We start from the raw sequence: 21,233 nt of genomic DNA, 5'->3' as shown, positions 1-21,233 counted from the left end.
TCTCTACCTCATACTGTTAATAAACTATCTGTTCATGTCTCACTTTCTGGTTAGAATTCAAAATCTTTGAGGGTAAGGGCGGGACTTCAGCTTTTTTGGTTTGTTTATTTGTTTGCTTGGAAGGGGACAATTAACATAATACTCAATAAATATTTGTTGACTGAAAAAAGTCACAATATGTTTCATGGTTTCAGTACAACACAGCCAATATGTACATCTTTTTGGGTGTGCATATTAAATTTTTTTCTTTTTTCCTTTTTGGTCTCTGATTGTAACTGACAATTCTTGTTAAAAAGGTACCCTATGTAATCTTTTTAGAAATAAAAGATTAAAGGATGGCAAATGCAGGCCTATAGGAGATAGTGGAAATGGATATTTACAAAGTTACTACTATGTGCCAGACACTGTGCTTTGCACTATAAAGATTTCTTTCCACAGACTCAAGAAACTGAAATCCAGCGAGGTTAACTTATCCAAAGTCCCACAAAAAATAAATGGCTGTGCTGAGTTTCAGAAACCCGGGTTTGCCTGGATGATTGTGAGAATTAAATGACAAAATTGCTTTAAAAAGCACCAACAAATGTTGCTCTCACACGCATCTGTCCAGGAACTGGGTTTGCTTCAACAGTAGAGGAAAAAAAGTTGGCTGAACTTTTTTTTTTTTTTTTTCTTTTTGAGCTGTTTGGCACGTGGGTTATTAGTTCCCCTACCGGGGATGGAACCCATGGCCCCTGCAATGGAAGCACAGAGTCTTAACCACTGGACCTCCAGGGAAGTCCCTGGCTGAATTAATTATATATATTTCTAACTCTAAGAAAGTGTCATATCTGATTACAATAATCCTATGCTCTTTTTCATATTCAGGCTAGAAAAAAATGCCAGGCAATCTCTCAAATCATGACTATCCCGACCTGCTCTCCCCTCCCCATCAGGTAACAATTTAAACTATACTTTCGAAAGAGAAAAGGGATTTAGAAAGTGCTCTTCAGCGGACAGAGACTAAAGGAACCCAATAATTTAATCCTGTAAAATAGAATTTACTCTGTGCCTAAGATTTTTTTCCGACTAAGAAATGCTTCTGATTCATGCGGAACTTTGCAAGGTAAACCGCGGGTTCTGGTTGCAGCTAGACCTCTAAAGTTCGAAAGCAAGCGGTTTTTCTCTCTACTTCTGTCCTCTTGCATCTCTCTCTCGCGGCGTCTTTTCTTTTAGGTCCCCCAAAGCCTGCTGCAGCAACACTGCAAAGTGGGGCAACCCAAGCTCAATTTGCCTATCAGCAAAAACTCTTTGTATCCATCTGAAGCGACAAACCACACAACACGCCTGTCCCAGCAGCTTCGAACTTCAGGGCGGAGGACTGGTCGGTCGCAGCTGTACTGCACGGCTCCCCCATCCGCTCCGCGCACCTGGACGCGGGCGGCGAGCGACCCCTGGCCATGACGTCACCGCACCTGGCAGCCGCCGGGGGGCAGGCGGTGAGCCGGAACGCGGCGGGGGCGGGGCAGGGAGGACCGGGGATTCTCGCGAGATTTTCCTGCTCCCGGCCCAGCTCCCGGCACCTTCCCGGCCTCTGTCCCGGTCTCCACCTCAGTCTTTGGCGTCACGTTAAAGGACTGCAGGCGCCGAGGGAGCGGCGGGGGGGGGCGGGCTCCGGCGCTGGGCTGGCGCTCCGGGTTGGAGCCGGCGGCCACGACGAACCAGCAGGTCCCACCCCGTGGCGGGAGCGACCGGGGGTGGGGAAGCCGCCGGCTGGGCGGGCGGGGGAGGGCGCTCCAGCCGGCGCGGACGGGACTGGCCGGGGAACGCCGCGGGCGGATGGAGGCGCCTTCTTGCCCCGCCTGAGCTCAGCCGGGCTAGAGCCGACCCGAGGGCCCGCCTCCTGCCGCCGGAGCGGCCGCGCGAGCAGCCGGAGGAGGAGCGGCGGGCGCCGGGCTGCTCCCCGCGGGAGCCCCCAGCATGGGTAAGGGACTCGAGGACGCTCCCGATTCGGGGAGGCGGTTCCCCTTCTCGATCTCGGCGGGGAGGGGGCGGGGGTCGGTCCCTGCGCGGCCACACGGCTCGCTCCCCGCCGCCCCTCCTCGCCCTGCCTTCCACCTTGCTCTTCTGGCAGAGAGGTGCTCCATCTCGTGCTTTCCTCTCTGCCTCTTTTCCTGGTCCCGGGAAAGGTGAGGGGATGGGGGGGGGCGCCCGATCACCTCGCCCCGCGCCTAGCTCCGCTCAGCCCCGAACCTCCCTTCTTTCTTAGCCCCTTCTTTCCTCTCCGATCCTGGTGGGATGGGGGAGGGTGATCGAAAAACTTGACAAACTAGCACTTTCAACTTCTTTATCTTCTGCGAACCTTTGTATAGATTGGCCTTTTAAAGCATTTTGTAGTTTGTTCGTTAGAAAAGGCAATTTTTTTTTTTCCCCTGCTAAAACTTCCAAGGGGTGCCTCAAGGGCAGGGAAGCTTGAGTATTTACCCCGTTTCTACCTGGGCAAGTGTGTTGGCACTTAAATATTAAATCTCTTCCTGAGAACTGGATTGGCGTTTGGTAGGATTTCTGCGTTGAATCCTTTGAGAAGCAGTTTCCTGTTTGGAGTTAGACTTCCTCGCTAGAAGGGGAGAAAAGTACAAGGCCTTATATGTTATTTACTATGTGCTTTAAAGTTTTTGTTTGGAGCTCTGGCTCCAAAGAAAGAATGTGTTGCAGCCTCGTTTGAAAGGGAGTTTTGTTGAGTGTAACAATTTTTTTGATAACAAAGTTCGGTGTGGGCTAGGCACTATCTCCCTGAATCCTTTAAAAATGAAAAGCAGTTTAAAAGAGAACTTTTTTTTTTTTTAAATCAAATGTGTGCCCCCGTAAGGCATATGCATGCTCTGTAAGAGTAATCCCAGTGTTGGTTTTGTAGAGCAATCAGAAGGACGCTATCACTTCTTGCAGTTGAGGAAAGAGTTGGTACTGCTTCATCTCAACAGACTATTAACTGAAATTAATAATTCATGAAACTAACAAATGATTTAGGAGCAGGACAAATACAGAGTACTGCTGATGTGGCACCTACTGCCCACACATTGTTTTGTGGGAAATGCCTTAAAGATAGCGTTTATAGACAGTCGCCTAGCTCTTCTGTGTTTTCTTAGACTTTCTACTTCTGTGCTCTCCTGTCTCCCTTTTGCTTTCAGGTTAACTTTTGTACACATAGTGCTCTTAAACTTAGAAACAGTGAAACCTTTGCTATTTGGAACTTTCCAATTAATTTCTTTCTAATTTATTAGTTGAGCTTACTGGGTAATTGAGGGTTTGTCCTCTAAGCTTCAAATTATAAAACGACTTTGAGTGAAAATCATACTAAAATTAAATATGGTATTCTTTTCTGTTTTAAGTAGGATGCAGAATATAATTAAATCTTTTGATGACCCAGGGTCATCATTTGTGACCATCAGTTAACCGTGGTGCCGTGAGGATCTGTTGGATTGTATATAGGACTGTAGATGAGATTTCTTTGCATTTTGAAGTTATTAAGTAAGCATTTTTCTGCTTCTCTATTGGATGTGCTTGTCACTGTGATCAGTGTCCCCCTTCACCTTCCCACTGGTCATTTTTCTACGCCATTTTTTCCTCCGGAAATCAAATTTGTAATTCTGCCTAAGGGTAAAAATGAGTTGACCCTTATCTAGTTGTGAGATCCTCTTTTGAGAAAAGTGAGTATCAATACATGGACATTGGAGTATTTATTTTGAGGGTTCGGAGGCCTTTTCTCAGTGACTTTGCTGTGTTCTAGTTAGGTGAGTTGCCGGATTATCTCGGTAAAGTGTGATGTTTGTACACTCTCAACTTGACTACCCAGAAATGTGTTTTAAAGGTTGATTACTTGGGTGCATTTGCAATTAATTTTTGTGAGGTATTTGTCAGATATTGTCATATGAATGTGTACTTTAAATTTATTGGTCATGTATTCATAATAAAATTATCAAAATCATTTAAAGGGAGTTTTTTCTTTAATATTAATCTAACATACTTGGTTTTGCTGTCAGAAGTCTTTATTTCTTATGATTTAAGACGATAGCTTAAAATATTTACATGGTATTTTATCTGGTTCATCACGAAATGAAAAATCTTTAATTTCTTCGTTTCGAAATAACTTGGATACCTATTAAGTGATGGTTCTTAACATTTAGGTGGTACAGCTAGAGAGTTAAGAGCGTGCTTGGGCTCTGAACTGGGACAGTTTAAGGTCAGATCCTGGCTCTTCTACCTGCTAGCTGTTGTGACTGAGCTTCAGTTTCTTAATCTATAAATGGGATAAGACTATCAACCTTATAGGTTGTTAGGAGGATTGAATGAGTTAGTACTTGTAAAGTGCTTAGAACAGTGCCAATGTTGGCTGCTATTATTTTCATTTTCAAATGAATTTCCCTAAATCTTGCACCAACTTGAAAAAACAATTCTCAATGTTTGACCTTTGTTAGAAGCATGATATTGTCTTTGAGGGACCAGCGGGACGAGATGATTTTGTATCAATGCAGAAACAGGAAGATAACTTTCAAAATTCGGTATACTGTGAGAAAGTTCATTATTGGTAGTAAGTTTAGTAGTTTAGGAAAAACTAAGTGGGATGAGTGTTAGTAGAGACTTATTTGAATTTTATCTTAAACTAAAGCACTGTTTTTAGTTTCTGCATTTATTAAATGTGGAAGAATGCTTATCATAAGGAAATTTGAGGCCTTCCGTGTGGAAGAATTGGGGAGAGCTTGAAAAAGATGGAAAGGCAATACTTACTTTTCTTATTCCAAGAGTACAGATCTACATTTTGGAGTGGAATAAGACAGAAAGCAAATGGCACGAAGTGTTACTATATATAAATTTTTATTTCTGAAAAAGTAAGCAGATTTTAAGGATTGAATTTCTTTTAATTTTAGATAAGGTTATGAACTTCTTAGTTTAAATTATTTTTTACCACCTCACATATAATAAGTCAACATGTTTAAATTATGAGGCAGTTAATGGGCAGAAATATATACTTGGTTTAGATATAATATGTGTACTTCTGTAATACAGTGATTTATTTCTTTTCTTTGATTCACTCTTTGGATAAAATTGTGATTCATACAAATAAGTAGTGGCAACTGGAAATTGCCTCCTGGCAGCTTACCTTTCAATTTCAGGATTTACTTCAATTAAACTAATCCTGAGCATGAAAGAGGAATATTAGGAAATTTTTGTTTCAAAGTTGGATTGGACTTCCCTGGTGGCGCAGTGGTTAAGAATCCATCTGCCAATGCAGGGGACACGGGTTTGAGCCCTGGTCCAGGAAGATCCCACATGCCGCGGAGCAACTAAGCCCGTGCGCCACAACTACTGAGCCTGCGCTCTGGAGCCTGTGCGCCACAACTACTGAGCCTGCGTGCCACGACTACCGAAGCCCGCGAGCCTAGAGTCCGTGTCTTCACAACAAGAGAAGACACCGCAATGAGAAGCCCCCGCTCACTGCAACTAGAGAAAGTCCATGCACAGCAACGAAGACCCAGCGCAGCCAAAGAATAAATTAATTTAAAAAAGAAAGTTGGATCACTAGCAAATCTAATAATCAGTTGTATTCCTTAATTAGTAAGCACTCGTGATCAGATTTTTCTAAGTGTTTCAAATTTTGAATAGTTATAATTCCATAAAATCACATTTAGGGTGAAAATTCACATTCTTAATATTGTATATTTTCCTATAGAAATTAGCCTGAAGTTTGCCATATATCTCTCTTAAATGAGGGGTTAGCAAAGTAAAATGATGTCTTATTCACTTAATAAGATGATCTAAATTTTAAGGCATTTAAGATAAGAAAGTTAAAGCATGATGTGCCGTCGGTTCATTCCATATTGCCAATTGAAAATACCTTCAAATTTTTATTTATAAGTCATGCAGTCTGTCATTTTTTTCCCTCCTCTCCTGTGTCATGGAATATTCTCCTCTATTAAGTGTATTTTAAGTATGATACCATTTTCTAATGTATTTAAAAAGTGGTGTCATGTCAAGAGGTTGAAAATAGGCAAAGAAGGGTGTAATGATTCTTGATTTGTGTGAGAATAGGACAGCTGCAGAAGCAGTTCCTAGGTAAACTGGTGCAAGTTGTGAAAGATCTGGGAGTTTTCAGAGTTTGTGTTCAGAAAAGAAAGAGGGAATAAAACCTCATATGATGTGATTGAAATTTAGGTAAATTGGTAATCATCATGATGGATCTGTGACTTGGTAGAATTTGATATCCAACTACTAGGCAGGTTTACCTCAAGCAGGATTAGTTCTTTCTAGATGGAGAGGCCAGAACACTGGCCTGGGAAATCTGGATGGAGGTACTATAGTTAGCCTCTCAGCATGAGGGATAAGAGTAGCAAAAGACAGTGTGCAGACAGGTGGAGTTGGCCAGGTTGGTGTAGGAGTGGGATGGTGGTGGGTAGCAGGTACTAGGTAGAGGTTCAGGCTGGCATCTTGGAAAAGGGAGGAAATGGGTTTTAGCAGTAGGCCTTGAAGACCTAGGAACCGGGAAGCAGAACCAGACAGGGTCCAGATTTCTTATGAGAGATACAAGGTAGCTATTTGTTCCCAGGAACAAAAGTGAGCTTGGTTATTGGAATTGTTTAGGATGTGGCAAGCAGTAATATTGACAAGATACTGAGCTCCGAAGCTGTAGATCTTATATATTTTCTGCTTGGCACTGCATCGGTAGCTGGATCTATATGTGTGTTACAAGTGGTCCTGGGTAACTGGAGTGAAAGGAGATTCTCTGTCTCAATGCTTGAGGATATTTCTTGCTTACAGTCTAGCGCTCCCTCTGTTTATTTGGTCTCAGGGATTTGATACATCTGCTCTTTGCAGCTATTTCTTTTTCACCTGTTCTTCTTTCACACCCAAGGCAAAGCAGATTACAAAGTTTCAGCATACCCTTCTGTTTCAGAAACAATCGCACAATCCTTAACAGTGTTAAATAGTCATAACTGCCAATATAATAATAAATAGGCAAGTAAGGCATAAGAAACTTGAAAGTACTACTAATTGTTGATCCCTGAACAATTTCACTGAAGTGGTGTTAGGCTAGTTATTAGGCTGGTTATTAGAGAGAGCTTTCTTAGTTGTTTTTTTGTTTGTTTGTTTTTTGTAGAGTATACCTGCCCTTTTCAGTCCTCCCTCATACTCCCCCCACACCATACTACCCACAGCTTTTAGATTTATGTTAGATAGATGTTCAGACTAGTTGTTCACAGAGTCATTTATTACTACTATTAAGCAGATAGAATTCCCTTCATAATCTTACTAGGGCTTTTCTGACCCAAGATTGTGCTTGCCTCCCTGCCTCCCTGCCCTGCCTCCCTGCCTCCCTGCCCTGCCTCCCTGCCTCCCTGCCTCCCTGCCTCCCTGCCTCCCTGCCTCCCTGCCTCCCTGCCTCCCTGCCTCCCTGCCTCCCTGCCTCCCTACGTCTTCGTCTTCGCTCGCTTTGTTTTGATGCACAGGCTTCTCATTGCGGTGGCTTCTCTTGTTGCGGAGCACAGGCTCTAGAGTACATGGGCTTCAGTGGCTGTTGTGCATGGGTGCACGGGCTTAAGTTGCTCTGTGGCATGTGGGATCTTCCTGGACCAAGGCTCGAACCCCTGTCCCCTGCATTGGCAGGTGGATTGTTAACCACTGCGCCACCAGGGAAGTCCCTGTGCTGTACTTTCATTTTTCAGTTCTAACCTTGGTTTTAGTCCCAAGTGAGTTAGGTATTTTCTTTTTGGGCTTCTAAATGTTTCCTCCTTTGGACTAAATTTGACTTTACCTCTTTTTTGTTTTTTGGTTTTTGTTTGATAGTTTCTGAAGACCTCAGTTGCCTGGATGTTCTATCCTCATACTTACTCTTTTCTTTCAACTGAAAGTGTATTTATTGGTTGTTTGTACTTAAAGGAGCTTTTATTCTAATAAGAAACTCTGCTTTTTAAAAATTCATTATTCTAAATTGATATCTAGCCTAAAATGTTGATCTTGTGTCACATGTGGCTATGTTATGGACTCTTTCTTTCCTAGAACCTCTTTATACCACATCATTCCTTTCAGTGCCTCCAGTAGACTTGCATTTTTAATCTTTAAAATTTTGTATACTTTATTCAACTTTCTATCATGATCACATACTGTTTCTCCACTAATTTGCAAACCAGAGATGACTAACATGGGATCCTGAATTCCCGTATCTATTTTAGTGCCACATAGCTCAGGTTCTTTTTTAATTTTATTTATTTTTGGCTGCGTTGGGTCTTCGTTGCTGTGCGTGGGCTTTCTCTAGTTACAGCGAGCAGGGGCTACTCTTTGTTGCCGTGCGCGGGCTTCTCATTGAGGTGGCTTCTCTTGTTACAGAGCACAGGCTCTAGGTGCACGGGCTTCAGTAGTTGTGGCGTGTAGGCTCAGTAGTTGTGGCGCATGGGCTTAGTTGCTCTGCGGCATGTGGGATCTTCCTGGACCAGGGCTCAAACCCGTGTCCCCTGCATTGGCAGGTGTATTATTAACCACTGCACCATCAGGGAAGGTCCCTCAGGTTCTTTTTAATGATTCAGTGTCCAGGTAATTCTCAGAGGGTGACTGTGTGGCATCTAATCACTAGGAGTTTCTAGGAGAAAAATACTTTAAGTATGGTAACAATAACAGTTACCACCAACATTAAGAGAAAGGTTCTATCACAAGGTCACATTGTCAAGGAAAGGAGCTTCGGATGAGAGATTAATCAATAAGTATTTGCCTTAATGTGAGGAATGTGATTAATGCCATGCTAGGTGCTAGGAGAATTAGGACAAATACTAGTTTTGGTGCCTCAGGTAGTTTACAACAGTGTTGGGGGTTGGGCATATTATTAGAATCATCTGGATTTTTAAAAATTTCACACAGGAGATTCTGATGTAAATGCTGCCATGTCTCCTTACCTACAGTTGTTGATGAGTGTCATCGGAGTGTTGGGATGGCTAAGAGTGTTGTGATAGGAATAAGAATTAACATGATAGGAATAAAACTTAACATGTGAATCATTAGAAATCCAAATAAGAAAGGGACCATAGTACATTAAGAAAATATATTCCAGTGTCAGAAATGTTAAAATGTAATAAGAGAAGTATAAGGAAGATCAGGATATAGATTCCTGCGTTGGAAGGCAAATAGGATTTGTTCATCTCTAAGTTTGACCAATGACATAGTGAGTACTTGGCAGTAGCCAAGATATTTTTTTCTCTACTCCTGGTACTGTCTTTAGAGTAAAGCACACCTTCATTTGAACTGGTATCTTCAAGATCCTTTTACCTGAAATATTAAAAGTGTCCTAACCTTCTTAGTGTCTATCAGTGCCCCAGTACTGAGGAGGCCAGAACTTTACCTAACATCTAGACTGACTTTATTAACTATAAGAGTACCATTCCTAGAGTATATGTATTTATCATGATTATGCTAATAATCAAGTACCAAATCGTTTGTTTTGGATTATAAGTATAGAAGTTCATATATTTGTAAAATTGAGACCATACAGTCTTGGCTAAAGTAGCGTGTAATGTTTTTAGGAAACATATTTAAAGTTGGTCTTTCAAATGTATATTCTTCTGCATGTTTTTTTATTCTAATTCTTTGTTACACTTTAATTAGTTAGAAATGTGTTTTACTATCAAAGTTTTTTATTAGACTTTAATTAAAACTCCTGCTCTGCTGCAGCAGAATGTACCCTGTTGAGTATTTTGCCTTGCTCTTTTGGGGTGTGTGTATGTGTGTGCATATGTACGTGTGTGTGCAAGCTATTTAAGATGAAGACTCTATTTTTACTTACTTACTAATTAGACCATTCTTATCAAACACATTTTATGAAGCAGTTAAAAAAATTACCTTAGTACAGCAGAAACTAACACAACTTTGTAAATCAACTATACTCCAATAAAAATTTTAAAAATTACCTTAAATGATGAAAATAAATCTGTTGAGAGTTCGGAATTTTCAGAATGAATGTCAAATGGAAACGTAAAGGCTATACTTTAAATTTCAAGATAACCTCTTTCCCACAAAAATTTCCTAAATTTCTTGTATTCTTTGTATTCTATACAACCCAACTGAACTTATGATTAAATCTCAGTTTAAAGCCTAAATAAAAATTCCTTTGTTATTCTTTTTTTTCATATGTAATAACCTTACTTGCCCTGAGCTTATGGATGCCACAGACCCCATCACTTATTTTATTCTATTAAAAGAATTTAACACTCTTCGTAACTAGCAGAAAATTGGGAGCTTGCTGTGTGTCCACTAAGTCTGTGATTCAGTAATGTTTTAATTTGGAGTAATTCGGGTGGATGAGGTCTAACTTTCTTTTTACAAGTACAGTTGACCATTGGATAACACAGGTTTGAACTTCGCAGGTCCACTTATATGTGGATTTTTTTCAGTAGTAAATACCATAGTACTATAGGATCTGTGGTTGATGGAATTTGTGAATGCAGAACCGCCCGTCCGAACGGCCGACTGTAAATTATATTTGAATTTTCAACTGTGAGGAGGGTTGGCGCCCCTAACCCCCACGTTGTTCAAGGGTCAACTGTGAACTCTTTAACCCTTTCTGTATGACTCATTGAGACTCTTAAGTCCCTTTAGTAGAGAATCAGTAATCTGGGATATTAAACATCTTGCCAGGTGGATCTGCAGATTGACTACTCTGTGTATGTTACATTGATGTTACATACTTTTAAGAAATAAAGGGGAAATTACTTATTTTGCATATGAGACAGATCTTTATGATTCTCCAATTTATCCTGTTAAATAAATTTAGGCATAAAGACTTAATTTGCTCCAGAAAGTTTGTTTAAAATAACTTGAACAATGTTGTTGAACTGTAAAATTATACGATATTAAATGGGTATCATGAAGCAAGTATACATATGGTCTTTGAGGCATACTAAATTGATAAATTACATATATAATTAAAATTTTTCTATAGCCATGTTGAAAAATACAGCAAAGGTGAAATTAATTTTAATATTATGGGTATGTTGTTTTAAAGAAAATACATTATTTCAACATGTTCAGTATAAAAACTTATTAATTAGTATACATTTTCTTCTGTTTTTGGAATCTGGTGTGTATTTTACATATATAAAAAACATCTTAGTTTGGACTAGCCATAATTCACATGCTCTGTAGTCACCTGTGGCTGGTGGTTACCAGCTGGGAAATGCAATTTTAGAATGTAAATATTAAGGGTTTTTGTGAATCTGACGAGAGTATATATGAAAATATTTTTAAAGTATTATGCAGTTAAAATTGTTATGTAAGGAATTGAACTATTTTATGGTTTTTTAATGGTAAATAAACCATTTTTGGCCTTATCTGATTAGTTTTGTATTAGATATTTAATTAGCGATAATTTACTCTAATTAAATAACAAGTATATTTTCTCATGGAAAAAAAATGCTCAGTTTAATAGATTGCATGTAATAAGCTTGAAGTTTAGTTCTTCTTCTAAATAAACTGTGATTTTTTGGCAGTCGGCCTGTTGGTGTATTGGAGAATTTGAAGCTTTTGAATGACATTTGGTTTGACATTTGAATGACTTGAGTGTATAATTTGGCCTTAGTAATAAGAGACCTGTTCTTTCAGTTTATAATGCTTAACTTCAGAGATAAGTAAGATTTAAGTGTGATATTTCACAAAGACATGAATGCTGTTGGTAAGAGCTCAAAAGAAAAACACAGACATAATTTTTGGGGAATAAGTTTTCAGAAATGACATGGGAAAAATATTTCAGAAACCTGTCAGTTTTAAACATGTAAAATTTTGCCTGGACCTGTGTGATGACATTGTTCTGGGTAAAGTGTCTATATCTTTTGTTGGATTTTCAGTGAGGTCTGTAATCAGAAAAAAGTCCTGAAGGACTGTTAAATAGCTATTATGTGATTTTTTTTACCCCCCTACGTTCTAACGTTTCTAGTTTTTTAATCATATTCCACACTAATTGTTTTTTCCATAATAATAATAATTATAATTCTATCTTGTCAGTAAATACTTTGGTTTAAATTTGACAATGTTTCTTGAGACGTTTGTATCTATCAGCACAGACAGAAGCACTCAATAAGAAGGTGGGCAAGATCCTTGCACTCCTGTTGCTTAATCGTTAGTGGGGAGATTGTAGTATATTATGACAGGTGTTAATATGTAGTGAATATTTATTAGGTACTTCTGTTTAAGGCACAGTTTTAGGCACTTTATAAGCATCGTCTCATTTAATTCTCACAACAAATCTATATACATTTTTGTGTACTGTTATTTTTCTCATTTTACAGATTAGGAAGCAAGCACAGAAGTAGAAAGTAATAAATACTGAATCCAGGTACTCTTAATCACGATAAAATGTAGAATGAATTCCTAACTGTTCCTCTGAGAGATGTCCTTTGGGTTATGGAAAATAGGTATTTCTGATCCTCCTTAACCTGCCCTGCTGTTTTTTTGGTTGTATCCAGGTCCTAGAACAAGTGCCTTTTAGTAGTAGCCACTCCAATATTTGCTGAATGAATTTTTTTTTTTTTTTTTTTGGCTGCGTTGAGTCTTCATTGCTGTGCACAGGCTTTCTCTAGTTGCGGCAAGCGGGGGCTACTCTTCATTGCGGTGCGCGGGCTTCTCATTGCAGTGGCTTCTCTTGTTGCGGAGCATGGGTGCCAGGCACACGGGCTTTAGTAGTTGCAGCACGTGGGCTCAGTAGTTGTGGCTCGCAAGCTTCAGAGTGCAGGCTCAGTAGTTGTGGCACACGGGCTTAGTTGCTCTGCGGCATGTGGGATCTTCCCAGACCAGGGCTCGAACCCGTGTCCCCTGCATTGGCAGACGGATTCTTAACCACTGCGCCACCAGGGAAGTCCTGAATGAATGTTGAGTATGATTATACTTGTGCCTAAATAAGAGGTTGTTTTTTGAATATTTATTTATTTATTTGGGTGCACCAGGTCTTAGTTGCAACATGCAAGATCTAGTTCCCTGACCAGGGATCGAACCTGGGCCCCCTGCATTGGGAGTGCAGAGTCTTAACCACTGGACCACCAGGGAAGTCCCTAAATAAGAGTTTAAAATTTTAGACAGTGTAATATCTTTCATTTCAATGCTCCAAATAGCTGTTGAGTACATACTATATGTCAGGCATTGTGATGGGTTTTGGGAATACAAAGATGAGTAAAACATAACCCCCTGCTCTCAATCCTAGCCAGATAGTGTTGTGGGATCATTTGCATTTAACACTTCTTTGACTCTAAGAATTTAAATTATTGTTTTTTGTATGCATGCATTTATTTTTGGTGAATGCTTAGAAACATAAGATGCTTAGAGATTTTGGTGGATGCTTAGAGAAATTCAAATAATTACTTCAGATTTTTTCTTGATTCTGATTATTCTTATAGGTTCTTGCAGTTGTCTGTATAACTTCATTATGTTTTTAAAGTCTGCTTAGAAAGTGAGTAAAATTGTCTTTTATAGCAACTTCCCGCTTTTTGGTTAAGCTTAAAATTTCTTTTTAGCTGATATTTTGCGAATTATTATCATTTAGGAAATGCTTCCAATGCTAGACATTTTATTGAACATTTAATCCCACAAGAGCATTCTGGGTTAAAATACCATTGTTCCCATTCTTCAGATTCAGAAATTAAAGTTAAAGAGATTGTTACTCACCCAAGGTCAGACAGGATATGGAGAAGGCAGAATCAAACTTGCATTGATCAAAGCATTTCCTCTTAATTATTTTTTAAAACATTTTGGGAAAGGAGAAAAATGTTGAGCTAGACAGAGCAAGTAACATAAATTGAAATGATTATGTCCTGGTGTTGTTTAAAAATGAACCTTAAATATTTATTACCTGAAAATTGTGAGTTGGTGTTACACATTTTTCATGTATTTGGGTAACTATTTTCTCTTAAAAGACAACAAATTTTAACTGTGTGTTACACATTGGTCTTTTACTCGTTTATCTAGTAGGGTATCATAGGATTTTTTCTTTTTTTTTTTTGGTGGGTTCTATAAAACTTCATGACAAATATTCATTGGTATTTAAAAAAAATCTGGCTTGAAATGTGATTAAAACTAATTTCTAGTGTTTTTTTAGAGTTAATAGTGGATTAAAAATCTGAGGAATATTTAATTGAGTTTTCCAGCTTATTTGCTTTTTAGATAGATTTTGTATATTTGTTGTTTTTAGGATTTATTATTTTGGGAGGAGACATTAATCACATGTATATGGTAATTTCTTTGTTTTGGGCTAATTCTTAATCAGTTTTTTGTGAGATTAAAATCCTTTTTCATTTTTGAACTTTGCTTAAGGTATTTTTGTGGATATCTGTCACCTATTGATCTGATTTAGTAATGTTTAAAGGAATGTAATACTGTGTAAAAACTTCCTCATACCACATTTGCTTTTCTTCTCTTGAATATGTGGTAAGAGTATATGGTACTTTGCAAACTTTCACACTCTATTTGAAACACAGAAAGGAGGGGTGAGTTTTCTATGTGATATCTTAAGAATGACTGGATTTACTTATCTCTGCTGAAAAACATAAGAAATTTTATGCTTATCAGTTCTGTGTTTAACAAGCTTGAGGAAGTAAATGACAAATTATAATATTATACATATAGTTAAAAGAACTTTAGGGATGATACTGTGCTTGTAATTAGCGTTTTGACTAATAGCCCTGGGTAACTGTAGGGGACCTAAATAATGAAATGTCATTGGTTAATGACATTAAGCAATGCTCATCAGTTTTTCATTTCTCCATTTATGGTAAAGATAGTCCTGGAAATAAATTTCTGGTAAAAATTTTTGGTTTATGGTAAAAAAAATTTTAATCCTGAAAATAAAAACTAAAAATATTAAAAAAAATTTTTTTTAAATAAGAAATAAGAGGTGGAAGCATTAAAGTGTTTTTTATCATATAACTACTTCTTTGGCAATAAAGCTTATATTGGAGTATATTTTTGTTAATTTTTGTATAACTTTCTATATTTTGACCTTTGCTATAATAAACAACGGTTAATTCTCAGTGGTCTAATGTAACCAGTGCTATAATAGAAATAAGGTTAATTTGACACACCCAATTAGATGCCATTGTGCTATTTATCTGTATTGTATTGACCCAAACCAAAGTAAACATTCCCTAGTGACTGCTCATACAACTCAAACCTATTTGGAATTTGTGTAAATTGTTTACATTATTTTTTCATTAGGTGATATTTCATTATCCAAAAAATATGTGTTTATGAGGGCAGAACAGTCAAAACTTTTATAGTACTGCCATTAATATTTTTGTGCATAATCTTTTTAAAAAATTCTGAATTTTAAGATTTTTAAGCCTGGTTTTCAGACATTTTTATTTTTAAAAAGATCACTATTTGTAAATTAAGTGTTGAACCATAATTCAAAAAGAGTCACGTACCACAGTGTTTGTTGCAGCACTATTTACAATAGCCAACACATGGAAGCAACCTAAGTGTCTATCGACAGATGAATGGATAAAGAAGATGTGGCACATATATACAATGGAATATTACTCAGCCATAAAAAGAAATGAAATTGAGTTATTTGTAGTGAGGTGGGTGGACCTGGAGTCTGTCATACAGAGTGAAGTAAGTCAGAAAGAGAAAAACAAATACTTTATGCTAACACATATATATGGAATAAAAAAAAAAAGGTTCTGAAGAACCTAGGGGCAGGACAGGAATAAAGATGCAGACGTAGAGAATGGACTTGAGGACATGGGGAGGGGGAAGGGTAAGCTGGGACAAAGTGAGAGAGTAGCATTGACATATATACACTACCAAATGTAAAATAGATAGCTAGTGGGAAGCAGCCACATAACACAGGGAGATCAGCTCGGTGCTTTGTGACCACCTAGAGGGGTGGGATAGGGAGGGTGGGAGGGAGACGCAAGAGGGAGGGGATATGGGGATATATGTATATGTATAGCTGATTCACTTTGTTATACAGCAGAAACTAACACAACAATGTAAAGCAATTATATTCCAATAAAGATGTTAAAGAAAAAATTGTGTTTAAAAAATATACTCCACTGGCACTACCCCCCATCCCTTCCTGCAGCCAAGTTGTTAAGTAAAAATGTTTTTTTGTTTTTTTTGTTTTGTTTTAAAGTGAGGGTTAAGTTCTTAAGAGTGGCTTAGAGTGGCTTAGTGTACTTTTTAAATACTTCACTTTCTTTTACTTGTTTTTCATTCTAGGTTTTCATATTTTTCTTTTCGGTTCTAACAGATACTCTTAATTCTTTGTCTTGTTTGCTACAAATATTTATTCCCAGTTTTCAACTTGTTTGCTTTAGTTTAGAAATTTCTTTTTTCTCCATAATTTTGATATTCACTTCCATTTCCTTCCCTCCCTCCTGTCCACTTCCTTCCTTTTGTTTGAAAGTGTGTGTGTGTGTGTGTGTGTGTGTGTGTGTGTGTGTGTGTATTGTGTTCTTTTTTATTCAATTAGAATTTGCGGGATATGGTATGAGATGAAAATCTGTATGTAGCATGTTCCCCTTTTACACTGCTTTTCAACACTGGCAGTTTTGTGTTGACATTTTGGGCCAGAAATTACTTGTTGTTGAGGGGCTGTCCTGTGTTTTCATCGATGCTAAAAGGCAGCATCCCTAGCCTCTACCCAGTAGATGCAAGTAGAATTCCCTGAGTTGTAACAACCAAAAATGTCTCCAGACATTCCAAAGTGTCCCCTATGGGGCAGAATTATCTTGGTTGAGAACCATTACCCTAATATAAATTAGTTCTGAATGTACATGTTCTAAATCTAGTTATCCTGAGAGAAACTGAATTGCTATTTTAGCCTCAAAGCTTATGTTTTCTAGGGCAAAGCTTGAGGTTAAGACCTCATGCTATAGGCTTTTTACTGTGACGAGAGGGATCAGGTTCACACAGACACACACACAAAGGCTAATTTTTATTGAATGCTTATTTTAGAATCTGTGGATCATGTGGTTTTTCGTATTACATCTATTTATATGATAAATTAGATTTTCCAAGATTAAATCTATCCCATGATAGACCTTGCTTAGTTGTGGTAGCTAATTATCTAACTATGCATTTGAATTGTTTGTTGACATTTTACTTAGAACCTTATCTATTTGAAAGTACATTTCTGGCTGCAATCTTTGGTCTTGATAACATTCAAATTGTTTCAAATACTGATTATTTTAAAATAGTGAAGGTTTGTGGGCTTGTTTTGTGTTCTGTAGTAGTTTTGAAAGAATTAACCTTTAAAACAAACTATTTTCGGTAACTTTTTTGAGGTCATTTTTTTTTAGACCACTTTCTGATTTTATTCCTGGATTATTGATCTGTTGATTTTTCAAAAAATCTCTTGAGTAATTAGTTTTTCTTTAAAATAGAAATTTATCCATTTCATTGAGATTTTTAGGCTTGGAACTTTATAGTCTCTCCAAGAACCAGCCTAGTTTCATAAGTTCTCACATGCCTCTGGGCTGCTGAGTCTGACCCAACTCTGCAACATCTCTTTTTAGAATGTTGAATTGGCAGATCTCTTTGTGTATTCTGTAATCTCTTGTGGCTCCAGTTGATTTTTCATTGCTCATCCTGATGAGGCTTCTTTGAAGTATTAAATCTTTTGAGACGCTTTGGAAATGGATTGCTGGATGAGTTAACCATGCAAGTGCTAGTGCCGTTTGAGATGACTTAGAACTGATCAGTTAAATATATATAATTTCAGTCTTTGGTACTAGGATGGTTATTCATATATTGGCAAAAATAGCCCCAAATATCTAGGATGAATTTATTTTGAAGTTTACTGACTTCAGAAGGATCTGGTTTATTTAGCTCTAATAAATGAGATGTTAGTGTTTTCTAATATAGTTTGATTATCTGAGAAAAATTAAGAATAGAATGCTACTCTAACATGTATATAAAATTAGCTCTTACAACAAACTGATTTTTAATGAATAAGTTAATTTTACTGGAAAAAACATGGACTGCGTTGAAAGTTGGACTTCTGAATAAAGGTTTTGTTAAAATAAAGTGGATAAAATATATGAAAGTTAACTCAGTATAATTCTGCAAGATGAGCAAAATAAAGAGTAATTTAATGGTATTTAAGGAGGAATTCATTGTACTGAACTGACATTTACTGCTGGAACATATTTTTTGCCAAAACCTTTATAACTTACTCTAATATTTTGAGGAACATTTTGTATAATTTATGTAGTATAGTGTATATTGTATATATGCGTATTGTATGTGAAGATATTATAAAATACACTGAAGTACTTAACAATTCTTGCATCTGAATATAGACATTATAATTAAATTGATGGCTAGGGGCAGATAGCACTTTTAAGTTGAGCAAATAGTCAGGAACTTGAAAAACAGTGCATTTGTAAGTCAGGATTTCTTGTTCCGTATGACTTGTTTTATGGAATCTGTGGTTTCTAAGATAATAAGGTGATCTTGGAAAATTGGTGTTAACTTTTTTGTATTGAGTTTGGTTTGGTAACAGAATTATAGAATTCTATCAGAGAGTAGGGCGGATGGGATTTATGCCTTTTTAATGATTCCTTTATGGTTGAAACATATCCCACATGGCTCTAACTGGCTCTACAACTAGGTGAAGTGTTTTGGTGTATATTGTGGGACAAAACATCAGATACCCTCCTGTATCACCTTGGAATGAAACCCTCACTGGGAAAGAGTGACATTACAATAAGGAACACAGTTTTGCATATTTGGGGTTCTGCCACAGTAACATTCTGTATATACAGTCCACTATGGGATACTAACGTTAGTGACATCTTTCTGAATATAAAACTGTTCATCTTAGGAAGTTTAGAAAATACAGGGAGGATAAAGAATGACAAAAATGGCCCATAAACTTCTACGGAGTGAATAGTTATTTTGATGTGTTTTAGGTCTTAGAAAATAAATGTATTTTACAGATTTGGTTCATACTTCACATATACAGTTGACTCTTGAACAGTGCAGGGGTTAGGGGCGCCGACCCCTTGCAAAGTTGAAAATCTGCATATAACTTTTGACTCCCCCCAAACTTTACTAATAGCCTGCTGTTGACTGGGAGCTCTACAAATAACATAAACAGTTTATTTTCACATATTTTGTATGTTATATGTACTACATACTGCATTTTTATAATAAAGGAAGCTAGGGAAAAGAAAATGTTATTAAGAAAATCATAAAGAAGAGAAAATACATTTATTAGTACTGTACTATATTTATTGATATAAATTTATGTCATTGGCTTACAAGATGAATTGTCTATCAGTAGCTACGTCAATATTGTCTTATATGATACAAAACACCATAGATGTTATATGTATTACTAACATTAGACATCAAAAATGAAAAGATAATGTGAAAAATGAATTCGTTATTTATTTATAGGTATAATGATTCATACATTGATAACAAAGAAGCAGCAATATTAATGCTTTATGGTAGCCTAGCCTTTACACTAGTGAATAAATTGTTATAAAACTATGGCATACGATATTGCAGTCATATTCACAATACAGTATGTAAATATTGTTACATTAAAAAAAAAAACACCTGTGATGATAGGCTAATATACAGTTTCTCCAATTATGAGAGAGATAGGTATACTGTATGGTAATGTAATTCTTTGAAAGCCAAGTTATAAAACAGTAAGAAAACTAAGACATTAACTTTATATTAAATATCACCCATGCCTATGTAAGGACTGGCTATCTACTTCAATACAAGTCTTGCACACTATGTTCTACTTGATGAATACTTAGGTGATGGTGATGATGATGACACAGAAACGTCTCATACATTTCTTGCTGTACAGTTATGAGATTTTTCACGTGAACACACACACAACAGGTAAGTTTATTAACTGTAAGGCATGATGATTATTTACTGTTCCTTAAGTGGAAGTGGATAATCATAAAGGTCTTTATCCTTCTTTTCACGTCGGGTAGGCTGTGAGGAGGTGGAGGAAGAAGAGCAGTTGGTCTTGCTGTCTTGGGTGGCAGAGACGGAAGAGTTGGAAGGGGATGCAGGAGAGGCAGGAATGCTTGGTATAACATTACGGAAATATAATTTTTGTGTGACTTTTTTTTGCTTTTTCATTTTTCTAAAAATGTTTCTGTAGGTACCAGTCCTTCCTCCACAGTTTGCTTTAGTTTCAGTGCCTGTATCATAGAAGGATCCATCTTGTAAAAGAAGTCAAAAGCATTCTTGAATAATCAGAACCCTTCTGCCAGATTATCAATAAACAAATTTGTCAATTTGTTTTCTGGCACTGCTGTTTTTATGTTGTCTTTCTCATTGTTTCGTTTGGAAGCATTCATCTCCTTCAAGTCGTCTTCTGTTAATTCCTCTGGTGTGGTGTCTGTTAGCTCTTGAATTTCTCCAAGATCCACACCTTGAAACCCTTCACCCTCCACCTTTTTTTGCCATATCTATACTCTTTCAGGATTTCCTTGACTGGCTCTGTTGTAAATGCTGTGAAGTCATGTACAACAACTGGACACAGTTTTCTCCAGTGGGAATTTATTGTTTCGGGCTTGATGGCTTTCACGGCTTTTTTTTTTTTTTTTAAATAACAACAATGGCATCTTCATTGGTGCCATTACAGACTTTCATGATCTCTCTATGGAGGTCCTCTTCGATAAGTATTGGCAATCTTTTCTGTAGAGTACTATGTGCGATGAGCCTTAAAGGTCCTTTGACCCCCTGATCTAGAGGCTGAATTGGAGCCATTGTGTTCAGGGGCAAGTAGGTAACTCCGATGCCTTCGTTGTTGAACTCATGGGGTTCTGGGTGGCCAGGGGGCATTGTCCAATATCAAAAGAACTTTAAAAAGTAGTCCTTGCTTGGCACAGGGAGATCAGCTCAGTGCTTTGCCACCACCTAGAGGGGTGGGATAAGGAGGGTGGGAGGGAGACGCATGAGGGGGAGGGGATATGGGGATATACGTATACATGTAGCTGATTCACTTTGTTATACAGCAGAAACTAACACAACACTGGAAAGCAATTATACTCCAATAAAGATGTTTAAAAAAAAGTAGTCCTTTACTGGCAAGATTTCTTTCTTGCTTGCTTGCTTTCCTGCTTTCTCGCTTTCTCCCTCCCTCCCTCCGTTCCTTTCTTTCCTCTTTGTTGCTTCCCGCTGGCTTTCTCTAGTTTCGGTGAGCAGGGGCTACTCTCATTGCGGTGCGCAGGCTTCTCATTGCGGTGGCTTCT

The 21,233-nt window shown here is 37.7% G+C and overlaps 1 protein-coding gene across 3 annotated transcripts in view; it reads left to right on the top strand.

The window, feature by feature from the left end:
- The first annotated feature begins 1,585 nt into the window (after positions 1-1,585).
- CD2AP (CD2 associated protein) overlaps positions 1,586-21,233 on the top strand; it is a 113,422-nt gene continuing 93,774 nt past the window's right edge. Inside the window, exon 1 of one of the 3 annotated variants that reach the window (XR_014250472.1) lies at positions 1,586-1,960. Coding sequence is in view for 2 of the 3 variants with exons in the window: in XM_082411671.1 (XP_082267797.1) it covers positions 1,957-1,960 (4 nt within the window). In the remaining variant the exon portion in view is untranslated. The remainder of the gene's footprint in view (positions 1,961-21,233) is intronic. The other 2 variants (XM_082411671.1, XM_082411672.1) reach the window with 2 other exon arrangements.

Source organism: Balaenoptera physalus (genome assembly GCF_965194825.1).
Source record: "Balaenoptera physalus genome assembly, chromosome: 11".
Classification (NCBI taxonomy): Eukaryota; Metazoa; Chordata; class Mammalia; order Artiodactyla; family Balaenopteridae; genus Balaenoptera; species Balaenoptera physalus.
Note: the sequence above shows the minus strand (reverse complement) of the source record. Positions and strands in the feature narration are given on the sequence as shown.